Source organism: Coregonus lavaretus (assembly GCF_964263955.1).
Source record: "Coregonus lavaretus genome assembly, chromosome: 16".
In the NCBI taxonomy this organism is placed as follows: domain Eukaryota; kingdom Metazoa; phylum Chordata; class Actinopteri; order Salmoniformes; family Salmonidae; genus Coregonus; species Coregonus lavaretus.
The window spans coordinates 28,090,014-28,109,696 of record NC_140003.1 but is presented as its reverse complement, the minus strand read 5'-3'; the positions used below and the strand labels follow the sequence as shown (position 1 = coordinate 28,109,696).

Here is a 19,683-nt window from a genome sequence, read left to right as displayed (position 1 = left end):
TTAAACTAGGGGTTAAGGTTAGGGTTAAGGTTAAGGGTTAGGGGAAGAGTTGGCTAACATGCTAAGTGTTGCAAAGTAGCTAAAAAGTAGTAAGTATAGTTGCAAAGTTGCTAAAATGCTAAAGTTGTCCTTGATGTGATTAGAACACGCAACCTTTGCGTTGCTAGACGTCCGCGTTATACGCCCATCCATCCTTTAGTTTTGGGCTTAAATACCTTCTGTCTTTTGAAACTTTACCAAATGTAACAAATCGTACTAATTTGAGTGTCACAGATTTATACATTTACTATGTTACATCTAGTCTTTGAGACTAGGCTGTCAGAACTAGCATTCTTAGGATGCTAAACATTGATTGGGTAAAAAAAAAGATCTACCATGTTCTAGGCACGTACAATTAGCTACATACTATTTGACACAAAGCAAATGTATGCGCAAAAACATTTAAAGTAAAAAAAAAAACATTTGACCCCGTCTACTGCTACAATTGACCCCTGGCATAGGGGCAAATGTAACCATCGGACCATTTGGATTCAAATCTATATTACGATCCAAAGATCTTCTGTAGAGACCTATACATGGTATATGATAAGTAGATAGATGTACGTTTCATATTTAATAGTCTGGGTAGGCCGAATGAAAAAAATACTTACATTTGACCCCGGTCTCGCCTAGCCAATGGATCTCGGTGCTGCTCAAGTTGAGTTTCACTTCCACCAATTTGTCTTTCATTATTTTTAACCATTAAACGTATTTTTCCCAACAGTGGAGACTGCGCCGCCCAACTTTATTCAGAGACTTCAGAGTTTGACCGTGAGACAAGGAAGCCAAGTGAGACTGGATGTTCGTGTGACAGGAATCCCTACACCTGTGGTGAAGTTCTACAGAGAGGGAGCCGAGATACAGAGCTCCGCTGACTTTCAGATTGTTCAAGAAGGAGACCTTTACAGTTTGTTGATTGCCGAAGCCTTCCCAGAGGATTCTGGAACTTACTCTGTAAATGCCTCAAACAGCAGCGGACGCGCTACCTCCACTGCTGAACTGCTGGTTCAAGGTGAGAAAGTTGATTTGTGATTAGGGGCGACATGTTCTGTTCTTAAAATTGCCGTGCGCCAACCATATCGCGTGCGGCAATTGGAAATCCGACATTGTAACAGCCTTTTCTCAGTTAGGCTTTCATAAAAGTGAAGTTACAAGAATTCCTGTTTCAATTATTTATTGCGCATTTCCTTAATGTTTTTTAGACAGAAAATAGCATTTATCTAGCCTAGAGGTGACCTAGCCTTCAATGAGCCAGTCTGTCAGTGCATTAAAACTGAATGGAAACTGTGATAGGCCCAATTAATTCCATATTGCCATGTAGCCTAAACTGAATTTGAACAACAGTTTTGAATTCACAACTTGTCATCATGTTAAATAATTTGATGGGAAATTCATCTTTATATTCGTTTCTGTCCAGGTGAAGAAGCTGTGCCTGCCAAGAAGTCTAAAACCGTCATTTCAGCTTCCTCTCAGAGGACCTCCTCCCAGAGTCGCCAGACCAGAGTTGAGACAAGGGTAAATAGACATGAAATATTATCTAAAATGACTTGTGATAACCTAACCCCATAGGGCCACTAAGTAGACTCGACTATGCAACCTTCTGTTTAATGAGGGGAAGGACCACAACGTTAAAGCCTGGCCTATAATGTTAATTTTTTATTTTTGTGTGTTTTTATTTTTATTTGGGGGGGGGGGGGGGTAGATCATCTTTAATATTGCAGATAGATTGTAACTTCCATCAATGTAATTGTCTGCATCACTTCCAATCCCCCATTTTTTTTTCTCGCAAATATATATACATATATATACATATACATACAAACACATACATATACATACATCATTTATATATACATATCCTTTTTTAAAATATATTTCCCTTTATTACTTTCCAACCACACCACCCCTTCCCTAATTGGAGTAAACTAGTGAACAACAACGCTTAGGCCTCTACTTCCAGCTTATACATACTATATACATTTTATGTATGTTGTGCCCTACACAACTCAACAGATCACCAGATAAGGCAGTCTTAGAAAATGCAAAATGGCAATTTTATATAGTTTCACAAGGGTTAGGAAATGTATGACTTTGTTTAATATGCAAGATACTCAATCCTGTCTAGCCAACCAGCTGACAGTCTCTGCACTGCATCCCCGGGGAGCTGGAGCCTGCTCCCAACACCCCGCCCCGTCCCGCCCCGCCCCGCCCCGCCCCCGCCCCCGCCCCCACCCCCGCCCCGCCCCGCCCCCACCCCAAAACCACTACAAACCAAGAGTATTTAAAATATTAGAATGTGCACTAAATCATATCACTACAAAAACACCTAGTGAAGAATCGACACACCGAAATGGAAGTAGTGAACGGGGAGCAGGGATCTATCTATCCCAGCTTTCCCTCCCAACTGTGGGGCGGTGGCTGACTAGAGGGGGAGAAACAGACACTCCACGTGATTAGTGCAGAGGAGCGAGCGCTCCAAAAGACAAAATCTAACAGTACTTTGTTGGCGCTCCCATAGCCAACAATCTGGGCAGCGCCATTAATTAGAGCATAGAAAATATATACAATTCAATCATACATCTAACAATGTTTCTCTATATAAATACTCTAAAGGAAACAGTGATTGGTAGGCGTTTTGCAAGCGCTGTACATGCGCCTGGACTGGTTCCCTTTCCACTGTCTCTCCTATTGGACTTCAGTTACGAGACGAGTTAAGGCCTGGTCCTGGATCTGACAATTCCCTGGCATACCCTTGACTGCAGAGCTCCACACACAACACAGCAGCATGTTACCTCTCTCCAACCAAAGCAGAATTGCCTCTATCTATCTATCTCTCTCTCTCTCTCTCTCTCTCTCTCTCTCTCTCTCTCTCTCTCTGCCAAAATAATGGAATCACTTGACTAAATGAGGGATACAACGTATATTGAAAGCAGGTGCATCCACACAAGTGTGGTTCCTGTTAATTAAGCAATTAACATCCCATCATGCTTAGGGTCATGTATAAAAATGCTGGGCAGGCCATTATTTTGGCTACCATGGCTATTTTACATTTTTTACATTTTTAGTCATTTAGCAGACGCTCTTATCCAGAGCGACTTACAGTTTTAGTGAGTGCATACATTTTTCATACTGTCCCCCTGTGGGAATCAAACCCACAACCCTGGCATTGCAAGCGGCATGCTCTACCAACTGAGCTACTGGAGGCCCCATCGATGACAATTCCCCCATCCACAGGGTACGAGTGGTCACTGAATGGTTTGATGAGCATGAAAACTATGTAAAACTTATGCCATGACCATCTCAATGACCAGATCTCAACCCAACTGAACACTTATGGGAGATTTTGGAGCTGCACCTGAGACAGCGTTTTCTACCATCATCAACAAAACACCAAATGATGAAATTTCACGTGGAAGAATGGCGTCGCATCCCTCCAATAGAGTTCCAGACACTTGTAGAATCTATGCCAAGGTGCATTGAAGCTGTTCTGGCTCGTCGTGGCCCAATGCCCTATTAAGACACTTTATGTTGGTGTTTCCTTTATTTTGGCAATTGGCAGTTGTATCTGTCTGTCTGTTGAAGCTCAGTCAGATAAATACACTTTTATTTCAATAAAACACTAACCTTTAATGTTGTTGTTTTATTTTCAGAGTATGGAGGCTCATTTTGAATCCTCATCCATGCAAATGCATGTTGAAGGTGGTGTAGTGAGCCATCTAGCACACAAGACCCCACCACGTGTGCCCCCTAAGCCAACCTCAACCTCCAAGTCCCCAACACCATCATCTCTTGCAGCCAGGGTTGCAGGGGGACGTCATCAGTCACCATCACCTGTGAGACATGTCAAGGCACCCACTCCGGCCCCTGTTAGGTAAAAAACGTTATTTCAATCCTACATTAACAATGAAGTGTAGCGAGTGCAACAATATTCCACCCATATAATACAGACAGATAGTTCACCTCAATCTCCATAGGGAATAAGACCATGTTATTTTATAATACAGAAATGACCAGGTATTTAGGCTCCCTAGAAGTGACCTGGTAAAACAATAATTACATTATGAACATATGAATTACTTGTTTGTCTATTTACACTACAAAACACCATTTGGTACCAGGTAATATACGAATAATGTAAATGTTTTACATTTATATTTTCTCTTTGTTTAATGCAGGCCCGTATCCCCCACTTCAAGACTGTCTGTGTCCCCAATCAGACCAGTCAAATCCCCACTGACCACACGCAAACAGGTAGCCCATGGTCCTGATGTCCTCCCACCATGGAAGCAGGGAGACTTTGTTGAAGGGTCCAGCAGCTATTCCAGCAGCATGACTTCAAGTGCCACCCATGCCCAGACTTCCATGTCTGCCACTCATGTTCACATGGAGCAGCACTGGGAGGGCTCTTATGGATTGCAAACGACTGGGTCCGCTGTATCTGGTGTCGCTGTGAGAGAGGTAAGGACATTCTTATTTCTTAGGGGCCCCTCTCTCAACTCTCTCTGTGGCAGAGCCATCTTGTGGCTGATTGCTGAATGTGCATGAGAGTTCATAAGAGTTTTAAGATTGTGAACTTATTTGATTTGCTGATTCGCTCTCTTTTTGAGGCCTAAATGAGTTTCAATATCCTGTCCAATGAACGTTTGACTACCTGGATGTATTTTGGGATCTAACATGGCTCATTAGGCTAGGTTGTCTGAATTTAGAAAGTGATGCCAGCCCCCTATGTGATGATTGCAGCTATTTAAGATTGCATCTATTATCAGTAATATGATAATGACGTTTGAAGCTATTATCAAAAAACTGATGACTTCTGATTGGATCCTAAGTTAACGTTACTAATGTATGCTAGGAGGCGCAGCATGAGATGGATGATAAATGCATTGCTGTAGCTACTGTGGTAGCAGCTGTGGACCAGGCTCGCAGCCGCAAGTCTGCTGGTTTTACACCAGAGACAGTGCCGGTGCCAGAGCCTGTGCCTGTGGTGACACCCAGTACAGAGACACAGAGCACCTCTACTACTGTGGTGTTAATGTCCACAACAAGGGAACAGGTAGTTAATTAATTAATGAAGTACAACCCTTTTGTCCCTCCCTTCACATCCATTATTTATTTATTTCCCTTTTTTCTGTCACCACACCCCCACATTGGTAGACTCCCCTCACGCTTAACAATATTATCCCTGATCAACATAGAGCATTTTCCATTTTAAATTGTGGTAATTTCACCGTACCCACATATTTGACCTCACAACCATCTGTGATTTTGTCACATTCCCTATGGTTTATTTTTCACATTCCCACTGGTGTTGTTGAGCTCCCCCATAATGTCGATATGTGTTAGTCATATTCTGATTATTTATTCACCTAATATATTACTCTCCTGCCCATGGCTATGTTTATCATATAGATCATGCCAGATTCTATAGCTGTTGAACCAACTATAGCGACACACACTGATGACACTGTGGTACAGAACAGAGAGATTGAAATCTCTACTGTTACATGTATGATGACAACCGAGGAGCAGGTAGCTTAAAGATGCCACTTAATGTTTTGTTTACTACTCTGAGCACTTTCCTGAATCACTCACCCCACCTATACTGTATGTAAGCACTATTTAAGTTGAAATCACTACACAGGTCCCATTTTCGATATGGTATTATCACGATACTTAGGTGCCGATACGATATGTATTGCGATTCTCACTATTCTATATGTATTGCTATTCGTTACTGTGATTTCATTGCGATTTGATGTTCCAAACATATTGCTCTCTATATGTCTGCAGCAGAGAGACGAGCGAGCCAAGAGAAAATTTGTTTTTTGATCAGTAATGGAAATAAGTGCTGAAAAACATGTTGCCTCACTATTTAAAAAGAAGATGGAGAACAAGCTATAGGATGAAAAATACCAGAGTTTTGGCATAGGTACAGCTGACTAGCACTAGCTAACGCTACCTAGCAAAATATATATATAATAAGTTATATACATATTTATTTTATTTTATACAAATAAAAAAATAATATCGTAATATGTAACTGCATATCACTATGTTTAAGAGGAAAATGCGGTCCCAAGTCAGTTGAGCAAAAATTATTGGTATTTCAATTAGTCAACTGCATGTTCATTTTCACTATTGCACAACCAATTAAACTAAACTAACATGATTCCATGCATTAATGATGACATGTTATTACCAGGTAATGCACACAACATTTGTTTGTTTTTATCCACGGGTATAATGTTTTTCCTGTTTGTCATCATTATGTGAATCTGTTTGCTGTCGTAGTGACTGCTGCCATGGATGCTATGTATGATATCTATGTGCTGTATGTATGACATTGATTGCTTGTTGTCTCAAAGGTTGAGGGTGGGAAAAAAGCGGAGGCAAAGGCTACAGTGGTTGCTGCTGTCGACCTAGCACGTGTTCGGAAGCCTTTGCATGCTGAGGGGGGTCATGCTGAAGAGGAAACCATACACTCTGATTTAAAACAGCAGACGATGATGGCTACTACTGAGCAACAAGTCACAGTGAAAACTGAGGCTGCAACATTGCCAATGGTGCAAATACCAATAATACCACCACCATCGATTCAAACAACAGCTGATGAGCAGAGTATTCATGTTACGCAGGTTTGCTATCTTTTTAAATATAAAAAGATGCTGAATTTTCTCTGATAGGTTTCTCAGGAGTTCTGCATTGAGTTGACTTGCCCTTACTCTATAACACTTTGTTGGTTACTTTAGATACAAAGAAGTACAGAAACTACTACCGCCCCCATGGAAACTGCCCTCGCACCATCCCCAATTCCACATTTCACAGTTTCAAAAGTTACTGTTCCTAAACCTGACCATAGCTATGAGGTAAGCCTAGGACATATCAGGCAAGCAGTGGTACACACGATTTAATGCCTCAGTTTAAGTGATAAAGTAATAATCAAGTAATACATTGCTGGCCTCTCTGGTCAACTATGCAATAGGTCTCTTAAACCTGTCTGACATAAAACTGTTTTGATCTCTATTATCTCTCGATATACAGTTTATGTTCAACCACATTTAATCTTAACAGACCATCCAGTCCTAACACACAGTCTGCACTGCCGTATTATGCATTGTACACAGAATAAATATTCATTCTAAATAACTTAATTCTACCTCTTCTCAGGACACACCATAAAAATTAACTCTTAGAAATCAACAATATTTAGCTTAGCAAATATTTCCTATAAACTAATGCTCACTTCATCCGTATAGATCGTCATCCATTCCATTATATTTTTGAGTGATCAGCCTTAATATTTCTAAACAAAGCAGACAATATCATAATGTGTTGTTCTGATTCGTGATGATAATGCTATTCTCCTTGGGTTGGTCAGGTTTCAATAGCAGGTTCTGCTATTGCCACACTGCAGAAAGAGTTATCCTCTACCTCTGCACATGCTGCTCAAAAGATCATCAAGCCAGTCAAGCCTCCATCTCCTAGTCTCCACCGTAAGGTTGTGGACATGATGCCAGCGCCAACCCCATCTCCGTTTAAGGATATCTCCGAGAGATATAAGACGCATTTCGGCACTCAGTTACAGACTCAGATAGGCGCTACGTTTACAGGGGAAACGGAGCAAATGTATAAAGATTTGGAAACAAAGGTTTGTAGTCCGGAGTGTTGTGCTCTCTAAATAACACTGTGTGGCGTCTCACCTCACTGAGTGGTATTAGTACACCTTCTCTTCACCATAACGCCGAAGCCTCGCCACGTTCTCTTTGTTTCAGAACCCATCTGCATCACAAAGAAAGCCCACCTTGCTATCCTCTTCCTCTTTTCTTCTTCATATATCTGTTCCCAGCCTGTGTCACAACCCGTCTTTGTCTTTTCAGGATTCACTCTTAACTTGCTTCCATTTTACCCATCTTTCACCACTCCCAAAGTCAAGTTCAGATACTGTACTGTATGTGACTCTTTGTGACCTATGTGCATTTTCCATAGCTCGTTGAGACTGCAGCAGTCCCATCACCTGCACAAGAGCCAGTTGTGCCACCTACTCTTGTAGCTGTAAGTATTTCTCTTGTGGATGTATTTCAGGTCGTATAAGTTATTGTTGTCTATTCAGGCGTCCTTTCCATTCGTCTTTTTCTAAATATCAACAGGTCAGTAAAACTATTGTTTTTTATTTTGTTTTCAGGGATTGAAGAACGTGACTGTGACTGAGGGTGAGTCTGTGACTCTGGAATGCCAAATCTCTGGTCACCCTGCCCCTGGCATCATGTGGTTCAGGGAGGACTACAGAATTGAGAGCTCCATTGACTTCCAGATCACTTATGAGAGTAAATGTGCCCGTCTGGTCATCCGCGAGGCCTTCGCAGAAGACAGCGGTCGCTTCACTTGCACTGCTACTAGCGAGGCTGGAACTATCAGCACATCCTGTTACCTGCTTGTCAAAGGTAAACAGGCAGTTTAGTTTTGAACATTTCTGTCTACAAAACTACGTACTGTTGAGGTGTAATACTGTACTGCCGAATGGTTTATAGGTTTATGAATGTGCTAATACTTGTATACATTTCTTCCTTTTAGTAACCGAGGAGATAGAGACCAGGGAAGAGATGACACAACAAGGAACAGTCACTGTGTTTGACCTTACTACTCAAGAGAAACTGTGAGTGCTAACTATTTTATACCACTACATTTGGAAACTCTTGACATGGACAATTATGAATCATGTGCCATTTATTGACAAGGGAAAACGGAATCATTCTATGATACTTATCAAACATTATGAAACCATTCACCAGCAAATCATAGTGAATCTTCCCTGATTGAGTTTTGCGAATGGGGAGGAAGTCATTTGACTTGTTTGATATTACATTTGCCCTAATTACTGTATATTTCGAATGCCCTTCAAACAGCTTTACTGCTGAAGCGAAGGAGGAGACCATGTCGGAGGTGAGCGCTGCCACCGCCACCGCAGGTTCACCAGTGGATACTGCAGATGCCGTCGCTCCCTTCTTTGTCAAGAAGCCAACTGTACAGAAGTTGGTGGAGGGCGGACGTGTTGTCTTTGAGTGCCAGATCGGAGGCAACCCCAAGCCACACATTTTTTGGAAGAAGAGTGGAGTGCCCCTTACTACAGGATACAGGTAGCCTACTTGTGACACATTTTCAATTCCTCTCTATTTTGCATTTGTAAGACTGAGTTGATCATTCATTGTACTGTTTAAAATGTATAACTTATTCACCCATTAGATATAAAGTCCACTACAATAAGGAAAGCGGAGTGTGTAAATTGGAGATCTCCATGACGTTTGCTGATGATGCTGGAGAGTACTCCATCTTTGCCAGGAACCCACTTGGAGAAGCCTCTGCCTCAGCTGGACTGCTGGAGGAAGGTCAGTTGCTTTAATCAAAATGTTGTTTAATCTCATGGACTACAAACCATGCTCAGTTGACGTTGCTTTTAAATCCAGTAATAGGGTGCATCCTAAATGGCACCCTATTCCCTAGCATCCTAAATGGCACCCTATTCCCTACATACAGTAGTGCACTACTTTTGACCAGAGCCCTATGGCCTTTGGTCGAATGTAGTGCACTATATAGGGAATAGGGTGCCATTTGGGACACTCATTGGCTTTATCTGGTTCCATGAAACCAGACCATAATGTTTTAACTTTTGTTTACACATCGTATATTTTGTTTACAGGGGAATATGAAGAATACATGAAGAAACATGAAATGACATATAAGAGTGAAGTAATTACAACGGTGCAGGTGGATGTACCCCCTGTTGTTGTGAGCGAATATGACGACAACCAGATGTATAGGCAGAGGAGAATGACACAGCAAGCACAAACACAAAGCTTTGTTTCAACGCAGGTATGCGCATGAAAAGAAACAATACATTACTTATACAATACAGAACTTATTTTGCTGATACCTGTTTTATGGAGGAAAGTTTTACTGACTGTGATATGTGGTTGTTTAATTCACTCTGGATAAGAGCATCTACTAAATTACTAAAATGTAAACGTAATTATTGTGATGTTATGGCATTTGATTTGTTCTCAACCACCTGTTATGAAATGAGACAACAGCATGCTTTAGTCCAATGTGTTTTTTACAGGAACTCCAGATTTCTTCCTTTGAGGAGAGGATTATCCATGAGATTGAGATCCGCATCCTGCAAATTACCTACCAACAAATTGTGACTGAGGATCGGGAAGAGATGGTGACTTGTGCAGATCGTGAGGCTTTACAGTCAGCCTTTACCACTCCAGTTAAAAACTACAGGATCATGGAAGGAATGGGTGTTACTTTCCACTGCAAAATGGCAGGAACTCCACTGCCCAAGGTAGTAAAGAAACCATGTACTTGTATTTTACATTGAGTTTAATATAAAATGTTGTATATATTCATCAAACGTTTCTTGTCTTTCAAAAGATTGTGTGGTACAAAGATGGCAAGCGTATCCATCATGGTGGCCGTTACCAAATGGAGAGTCTTCAGGATGGTAGAGCCAGCCTGCGTCTTCCTGTGGTGCTGCCAGAGGATGAGGGTGTTTACACAGCATTAGCTAGCAACATGAAGGGCAACTCTGTGAGCTCAGGGAAACTGTATGTGGAGCCCACTGCCGTTGCAGGAGCTCAGAGTTACACGCCTGAACCTCAGGCAATGCAGAGAATTAGGTGAGATTTTAACTACCAAATGTAACAGGGTTATTACCAGATTTTAATTTATATTTGTTTAACATAGCCATCATAAAAACTTCCCAAGTATCACTGATTTTGGTATTTATTTGCTCAGGTCCCAGTCCCCAAGATCTCTGAGTCGCTCTCCCGGACGCTCTACTAGTCGCTCTCCCGCACGCTCCCCTGCTCGCAGGCTTGATGACACTGATGAGAGTCAGCTGGAGAGACTGTACAAGCCTGTGTTTGTCTTGAAGCCACAGTCATTCAAGTGTGCTGAAGGGCAGACTGCCAGATTTGACCTGAAAGTAGTTGGTAGACCCATGCCTGACACCTTCTGGTTCCACAATGGTAAGTGATGTGAAAACATATTCTCTTCTCTCATCTAACTAGTTTGATCAAAATCATACATTTATTCCTCTCTTTGTGTTCTTCTTTTCAGGGCAACAAGTTGTCAATGATTACACACACAAGATAGTGGTGAAGGAAGATGGAACTCAGTCACTGATTGTGGTTCCAGCCATGCCCCATGACTCTGGAGAGTGGACGGTAGTTGCTCAAAACAGAGCTGGAAAAAGCTCTGTGTCCATGACACTTACAGTTGATGGTAAGATCTTTGTCTTGCATGTAGTATACTCAATCCTCATTTGAAGCTCAAAATGAATTGTCACTTTATATCAATACATCATATACCATTGTTGACTGATAGCATTGTCCTCGTATATGTTTCTCCATTTACAGCCAAAGAAAACTTGATTAGACCCCAGTTTATTGAGAAGCTGAAGAATGTCAGTGTCAAGAAAGGAACTCTCGTTGAGTTGGCTGTCAAAGCCATCGGAAACCCCCTGCCTGACATTGTTTGGCTGAAAAACAGCGACATCATCTCCCCACAGAAGCACCCAAATATCAAGTATGTGTTTTGACCCAACTGTTATCACAATGTGCACATGCCTATGATATACATAATGTGCACTAAATACCTCTCCAGTCACGATCTTTATTTTACATGGCTATACATAATGCTGATTTACTAACGATGATGTCTGTTGTAGGATTGAGGGCATCAAGGGAGAAGCCAAATTCCATATCCCACAGTCGGTAAGCTCTGATAGTGCCTGGTATACAGCCACAGCCATTAACAAAGCTGGAAGAGATACCACTCGCTGCAGGGTCAACATTGAGGTGGATGCTGCTGAACCTGCGCCAGAGAGGAGAATCATTATCACCAAAGGAACCTACAAGGCCAAGGACATTGCAGCTCCAGAGTTGGAACCCCTGCATCTCCGTTATGGTCAAGAGCAGTGGGAGGAGGATGACCTATATGACAAGGACAAGCAGCAGAAACCACAGTTCAAGAAGAAGCTGACTTCTGTCAGGCTGAAGCGTTTTGGCCCAGTCCATTTTGAATGCAGACTGACCCCAATTGGTGATCCCACTATGGTGGTTGAGTGGTTGCATGATGGCAAACCCCTGGCAGCTGCTAACAGATTGCGCATGGTTAATGAATTTGGCTACTGTAGTCTTGACTTTGAAGTTGCCTATGCCAGAGATAGTGGTGTCATCACCTGCAGAGCCACTAACAAGTTTGGAGTTGACCAGACCTCAGCTACACTGATTGTAAAGGATGAGAAGAGCCTTGTTGAGGAGACTCAGTTACCTGAGGGCAGGAGGGAAATACACAGAATTGATGAGATGGAGCGCATGGCTCACGAGGGAGGTCCTTCTGGAGTCACTGGGGATGAGTATTCAGAGAAGTCAAAGCCTGAAATTGTCCTTCTTCCCGAGCCAGCAAGAGTGCTGGAAGGTGACATTGCAAGATTCCGTTGCAGAGTAATCGGTTATCCTACGCCTAAGGTTAACTGGTACCTCAATGGACAGCTCATTCGCAAGAGCAAGAGAATGAGACTTCGCTATGATGGTATTTACTATCTTGAAATTATAGATATCAAGTCATACGATGCAGGAGATGTCAAAGTGGTAGCAGAGAACCCAGAGGGCACAGCTGAGCATCTGGTGAAGCTCGAGATCACACAGAGAGAGGATTTCAGATCCATTCTCCGTCGCGTCCCTGAACCAAAGGAACATGAAATTACTGAACATGGGAGAGTTAGCTTTGAAGTTGTGAAGGTTGACAGACCAGCTGATGCCCAGCCAAAGGAAGTTGTCAAACTGAGGAAGACTGAAAGAGTCATCCATGAGAAGTCCACAGAGGAGACCGACGAGTTGAAGAGCAAATTTAAGCGCAGGACAGAGGAAGGTTATTATGAAGCCATCACTGCTGTGGAGCTAAAGTCCAAAAGGAAGGATGAGTCCTATGAGGATATGCTTAGGAAGAGGAAGGAAGAACTGCTTCATCACATGAAAGAGTTGACTGAGGCTGAGAAGAAGAAAGAGATGGAGGAGGGGCAACTCACCATCCCCACAATCAAACCAGAGAGAGTACAGCTCTCTCCCAGCATGGAAGCTCCAAAGATCTTGGAACGCATTGCTAGCCAGACCGTGTCTCAGACCGAGGAAGTTCGCTTCAGAGTCAGAGTTGTCGGCAAACCAGAACCTGAGTGCCAGTGGTTCAAGAATGGAATTCTGCTGGAGAAGACAGATCGTATTTACTGGTACTGGCCTGAAGACCACGTGTGTGAATTAGTGGTCAGAGATGTCACAGCAGAAGACTCTGCTAGCATCATGGTCAAAGCAATGAACATTGCTGGAGAGACATCAAGCCATGCATTCCTGCTGGTGCAAGGTAAATTATCTATTTCAATGCATATGAAGCTTGTATTCTACAAATAGTTAAAGGTCCAATGCAGCCGTTTCTATATATATTTTTTATTTTTGTATATATATTTTTCTTATTGTAAAAAAAAAAAAAAGTATATCTTTTTTTTGTAATTTAGCAGACGCTCTTATCCAGAGCGACTTACAGTTAGTGAGTGCATACATTTTTCATCCTGGCCCCCTGTGTGAAACGAACCCATAACCCTGGCGTTGCAAGCGCCATGCTCTACCAACTGAGCTACAGGAGGGCTTATCTCAATATCAAATCATTTCTGGGTAACAATTAAGTACTTTACTGTGATTTGTTTTCAATTAAAATGGTCAACAACAAAAAAAGTGCTTCTTAGCAAAGAGCAATTTCTCAAGCAAGAATTTTGCTAGGACAGTCTCGGAGTGACTGATTAGGGAGGGGAAAACTGAAAACTAGCTGTTATTAGCAAAGGTTTTGAACTCTTATTGGTCTATTATCTAATTTACCGCCAGGTGTCACCAGGTGCCATCCCACCGAAAAAGGCTGACATTTCAGGCAGTCTTTTCAAACAGCTCTTAACCTAAAAGGCCATTATCATTTTCACAATTTCACAGTATTATTCCAACCTCATATTGTGGAAATACAGTACATTCGGAAAGTATTCAGACCCCTTGACTCTTTTCACATTTTGTTACATTACAACCTTAATCTAAAATTGATTAAATTGTTTGTTTTCCTCATCAATCTACACACAATACACCGTAAAAACTGTTTTTTATAATTTTTTGCAAATGTATTAAAAAGAGAACATAAATATTACATTTACATAAGTATTCAGACCCTTTACTCAGTACTTTGTTGAAGCACCTTTGGAAGCGATTACAGCCTCGAGTCTTCTTGGGTATGACACCACAAGCTTGGCACACCTGTATTTGGGGAGTTTCTCCCATTCTTCTCTGCAGATTCTCTTAAGCTCTGTCAGGTTGGATGGGGAGCGTCGCTGCACAGCTATTTTCAGGTCTTTCCAGAGATGTTCGATTGGGTTCAAGTCCGGGCTCTTGTTGGCCCACTCAAGAACATTCAAAGACATGTCCTGAAGCCACTCCTGCGTTGTCTTGGCTGTGTGCTTAGGGTCATTGTCCTGTTAGAAGGTGAACCTTCGCCCCAGTCTGAGGTCCTGAGCACTCTGGAGCAGGTTTTCATCAAGGATCTCTGTATTTTGCTCCTTTCATCTTTCCCTTGATCCTGACTAGTCTCCCAGTCCCTGCCACTGAAAAATATCCCCACAGCATGATGCTGCCACCACCATTCTTAACCGTAGGGATTGGGCCAGGTTTCCTCCAGACGTGACGCTTGGCATTCAGGCCAAAGAGTTCAATCTTGGTTTTATCAGACCAGAGAATCTTCTTTCTCATGGTCGGAGAGTCCTTCAGGTGCCTTTTGACAAACTCCAAGCGGGTTGTCATGTGCCTTTTACTACGGAGTGGCTTCTATCTGGCCACTCTACCATAAAGGCCTGATTGGTGAAGTGCTGTAGAGATGGTTGTCCTTCTGGAAGGTTCTCCCATCTCCACAGAGGAACTCTGGAGCTTGTCAGAGTGACCATCAGGTTCTTGGTTACCTCCCTGACCAAGGCCCTTCTCCCCCGATTGCTCAGTTTGGCCGGGTAGCCAGCTCTAGGAAGAGTCTTGGTGGTTCCAAACTTCTTCCATTTAAGAATGATGGAGGCCACTGTGTTCTTAGGGACCTTCAATGCTGCAAAGAAATGTTGGTACCCTTCCCCAGATCTGTGCCTCGGCACAATCCTGTCTCAGAGCGCTACGGACAATTCCTTCGACCTCATGGCTTGGCTTTTGCTCTGACATGCACTGTCAACTGTGGGACCTTATATAGACAGGTGTGTGCCTTTCCAAATCATGTCCAATCAATTGAATTTACCACAGGTAAATCAAGTTGTACAAACATCTCAAGGATGATCAATGGAAACAGGATGCACCTGAGGTCAGTTTCGAGTCTCATAGCAAAAGGTCTGAATAATTATGTAAATAAGGTATTTCAGTTTTTTTATTTTTATACATTTGCAAACATTTCTAAAAATGTGTTTTCGCTTTGTCATTATGGGGTATTGTGTGTAGATAGATGAGGATAAAAAAAAAATCCATTTTAGAATAAAGCTGTAATGTAACAAAGTGGAAAAAGTCAAGGGGCCTGAATACTTTCTGAATGCGCTGTATATATGAAACAGGCGAAAATCAAGTTTTTGACAGCACTGGGCATTTAAACGTTGTATGCAATTTTGCATAGAGAACTATAGAGAACTGTTGTATGTCCACCTTGAAAATGCATATTAAATATGTGTATTTCCTCTGTTTCACTTTAGCCATTACAGTAATTAGCTTCACTCAACAACTAGAGGATGTGGAATCTAAAGAGAAGGACACCATGGCGACCTTTGAGTGTGAAACAAATGAGCCTTTTGTCAAAGTCAAATGGCTGAAGAACAATGTTGAGATTTTCTCTGGAGACAAATACAGGATGCACTCAGACAGAAAGGTTCATTTCCTTTCTGTACTGATCATCAACATGAAGGACGATGCAGACTACAGTTGTGTTGTTGTTGAAGATGACCACATCAGGACCACTGCCAGACTCAATGTGGAAGGTTGGCAGTTTTTCTTACTATATTACTATATCACTGACTTCAACAATTATTTTCAACTGTGAAAATAGTGAAGTTGGAATACAAACAGTAACTTTTGAAACAGTTATACTTAGTAATGTCTCATTGTGCAGGTGCTTCACTGTCAATTCTGAAGAGGCTGGAGAACATTGAAGTGCCTGAGACCTACTCTGGGGAGTTTGAGGTTGAATTATCTCGAGAGGATGCTGAAGGTACATGGTACTTCAATGACAAGGAAATCACTCCCAGCAGCAAATATGTTACCTCCTCCCGTCGTGGACGCCATGCCTTGAGTGTCAAAGACGTCAAGAAAGAAGATCAGGGAAAATATACATTCAAAATTGCTGATATGCAGACCAGTGCCTCCCTGAAGATGAAACGTGAGTTGTGATTGTTATTAGTGTAATTAGCTTGTTCTCTTCCAATCCATGTCAAGACAACCATTACTGTTGAAAAAGTGGGATGAACAGTGTAGTAATGTCAATGTCTTTTCCTTCAGTGCGCCCTGTGACACTGATGCAACCCCTCACTGACCTGACGATCTGCGAGGGTGACATCGCTCAGTTAGAAGTGCGATTCTCTCAGGAAAACGTTGAGGGAACATGGATGAAGAATGGCCAAGCAATCTCCGCCACAGATCGCATCCACATCGTTATCGACAAACTGGTCCACAAGCTGCTTGTTGAAAACGTGAGCAGAGACGATGCTGCAACATACTCCTTCGTTGTCCCAGCTCAGGATATCTCCACCTCTGGGAAGTTGAACATTCAAAGTAAGTACATTTTATCAGTCTGACTATATTCATATTGGTATAATTCTATTGTGAATCATCAGATATTTAAAAAATAAATAATTCTCTGTGTTTTACAGCGATTGATATTTTGAGCCCACTCACTGATATTACCTCAGTTGAGGGCACCAAGGCTGTTATTGAGGCTAAAATCTCTGCTGCTGATGTTACCTCTGTGAAATGGTTCCACAATGACAAGCTTGTGATGCCCAGTGAGAGAATCCAGATGCTTGCAAAGGGATCCAAACAGCGCCTGGTATTCCACAGGACCTTTGCCTCTGATGAAGGAACCTACAAGCTATGTGTTGGCAAAGCTGACTCTAGCTGTAAACTGACTATTGAAAGTAAGTTGTTTTTACCGATAGTGTTAGATGTTGATTCAAACTACATTGATACAGACCCTATTCAACATATTTTGTTATTTTACAGAAATTCACATCACCAAGCATATGGAGGATCAAGTTTGCACAGAGACCCAGAATATAACATTTAAAGTTGAGGTTTCCCACCCTGGCATTGCCGCTGTGTGGACCTTCAAGAAACAACCACTCAAAGCTAGTTCAAAGCATAAGATTGAGGCCAAGGGCAAATATTACAGCCTGACTGTCATTAATACCATGAAGGATGAAGAGGGACAATACGCATTCGCTGCTGGTGAACAGACATCCAGCGCAAAGCTTACTGTGTCAGGTATGTTTAACATCTTCATGATTTCTTACGTAAACTCCTTCAGAAAATATGTACATTTCATGAATTGATAGACATTTTCCCTACCCTGACTCAAAGGTGTCTGCTGAGTAAGATCGGATTGGTTCCTTATTGGTTTCTTATTTTCTTAATATACCATATTAAAGCTGTATCTCCACCATCCACTACCCTTTCACTACCCTATTTACCAGTTATCTAAAGTAAACCATGTCTCTATGTTCCCAGGTGGTGCCATAAACAGACCACTCCAGGACGTGACTGTGGCTGACTCTCAGACAGCTGAGCTGGAGTGTGAGGTGGCCAACCCAACTGCTGAGGGCAAGTGGCTGAAGGATGGACAACCCGTGGACTTCAGTGATAATGTCAAACATATGAACAATGGAGCTGTCAGACGTCTTGTTATTACCATAACCAGACACAATGACATCGGTGAATACACTTACCAGGTCGCAAACTCCAAGACAACAGCCAACCTGAGAGTTGAGGGTAGGTGTTAAATCCTGAGCGGAAATTGTTGTTTATTTTAAACGGGTGTTAGCATTAATATATGCCTATTATATGATTACTATATGACTGCTGTAATGTAATGTTAATGTTTGATTTCATAGCTGTGAAAGTCAAGAAGACCCTGAAGAACCAAACTGTCACTGAGACACAGGAGGCAGAGTTCAGTCTTGAGCTCACCCACAAGAATGTGAAGGGCTCACAATGGATTAAGAATGGTGTAGAGATCAAACCTAGTGAGAAATATGAAATCACAACTGATGGCATGGTCCACACCTTGAAGATCAAGAACTGCGACACACGCGATGAATCAGTTTATGGATTCAAACTTGGGAAACTATCTGCTAATGCCAGATTGAACGTTGAGAGTAAGTGCATATTTTAACTGTCACAAATTGATTTATACAATCAAGTATACAAATGTATGTATACTTGAAATGTTTCTACTTACCCTTTGAGGTTTTTGACTCTCATCAATCTCTTTTTCAGCAATCAAGATTGTGAAGAAGCCTAAAGATGTGACATCACTATTGGATGCCACTGCCTCTTTTGAGCTGAGTCTGTCCCATGATGACATCCCTATCAAATGGATGTTCAATAACAAGGAGCTTAAACCAAGTGAAAACGTCAAAATACTGTCTGAGAGAAAAGCTCACAAGCTGACCATCCAGAATGTGAAGACTGACAACCATGGAGAGTACACAGCTGTAGTTGGAAACCTGCAATGCAGCGCATCTTTATATGTTGAAGGTCGGTATTGAGTTTGATGAATAGACTAGAGTACTGGATACATGATTGCTGAATACTCAATTGATACCTTTTACTTAAATGTAGATTTTATGTGATTTTTCCAGCTCTGCGTGTCACAAAACCCATCAAGAACATTGAAGTCCCAGAGACCCATGTGGCCACTTTTGAATGTGAAGTTTCACACTTCAATGTCCCATCCACCTGGCTGAAAAATGGAGTGGAGATTGAAATGAGTGAAAAGTTCAGGATTGTGATGCAGGGCAAACTTCACCAGCTCAAGATCATGAACACTAGCAGAGAAGACTCGGCAGAATACACTTTTGTCTGTGGAAATGACAGAGTCTCAGCCACTTTGACCGTCAATGGTAAGTTTACTCTTCATTATCAATGAAGTAATCCCTAATCATATTATTGTCAGAACTTATCGTAACATTTTCCTTTTTACCTTAGCCATTTTGATCACCTCCATGCTGAAAGACCTCAATGCACAGGAGAAAGACACAATCACATTTGAAGTGAATGTCAACTATGAGGGCATCACCTACAAGTGGCTCAAGAATGGTGTTGAGATTCCCTCCACAGAAAGATGCCAGAGCCGCACCAAACAGCTAACTCACTTGCTCACCATCCGAAATGTTCATTTTGGTGATAGTGCGGAGTACAAGTTTGTGGCTGGTTCTGCTGCGTCATCAGCAAAGCTTTATGTTGATGGTATGTTCTTATTTTTCTTCCATTTTCAAAAAAAATATTTTCCTGTATATTTCACAATCTTAGGTCTTATTTCTGTACT

The 19,683-nt window shown here is 41.9% G+C and overlaps 1 protein-coding gene across 1 annotated transcript in view; it reads left to right on the top strand.

The window, feature by feature from the left end:
* LOC311143997 (titin-like) overlaps positions 1-19,683 on the top strand; it is a gene marked incomplete at both ends in the record, with an annotated part of 179,483 nt that overhangs the window by 1,561 nt on the left and 158,239 nt on the right. The window contains 27 exons of the mRNA XM_084179909.1: positions 764-1,051; positions 1,457-1,554; positions 3,690-3,910; positions 4,215-4,497; positions 6,789-6,905; positions 8,026-8,091; positions 8,222-8,480; positions 8,611-8,692; positions 8,943-9,173; positions 9,280-9,422; positions 9,734-9,906; positions 10,154-10,381; positions 10,471-10,715; positions 10,834-11,066; positions 11,158-11,322; positions 11,457-11,625; positions 11,768-13,458; positions 15,851-16,123; positions 16,255-16,521; positions 16,641-16,913; positions 17,012-17,275; positions 17,361-17,621; positions 17,865-18,125; positions 18,248-18,511; positions 18,633-18,893; positions 18,998-19,258; positions 19,344-19,604. Of these exons, the coding sequence (XP_084036035.1) occupies positions 764-1,051; positions 1,457-1,554; positions 3,690-3,910; positions 4,215-4,497; positions 6,789-6,905; positions 8,026-8,091; positions 8,222-8,480; positions 8,611-8,692; positions 8,943-9,173; positions 9,280-9,422; positions 9,734-9,906; positions 10,154-10,381; positions 10,471-10,715; positions 10,834-11,066; positions 11,158-11,322; positions 11,457-11,625; positions 11,768-13,458; positions 15,851-16,123; positions 16,255-16,521; positions 16,641-16,913; positions 17,012-17,275; positions 17,361-17,621; positions 17,865-18,125; positions 18,248-18,511; positions 18,633-18,893; positions 18,998-19,258; positions 19,344-19,604 (7,338 nt within the window). The remainder of the gene's footprint in view (positions 1-763; positions 1,052-1,456; positions 1,555-3,689; positions 3,911-4,214; positions 4,498-6,788; positions 6,906-8,025; positions 8,092-8,221; positions 8,481-8,610; positions 8,693-8,942; positions 9,174-9,279; positions 9,423-9,733; positions 9,907-10,153; positions 10,382-10,470; positions 10,716-10,833; positions 11,067-11,157; positions 11,323-11,456; positions 11,626-11,767; positions 13,459-15,850; positions 16,124-16,254; positions 16,522-16,640; positions 16,914-17,011; positions 17,276-17,360; positions 17,622-17,864; positions 18,126-18,247; positions 18,512-18,632; positions 18,894-18,997; positions 19,259-19,343; positions 19,605-19,683) is intronic.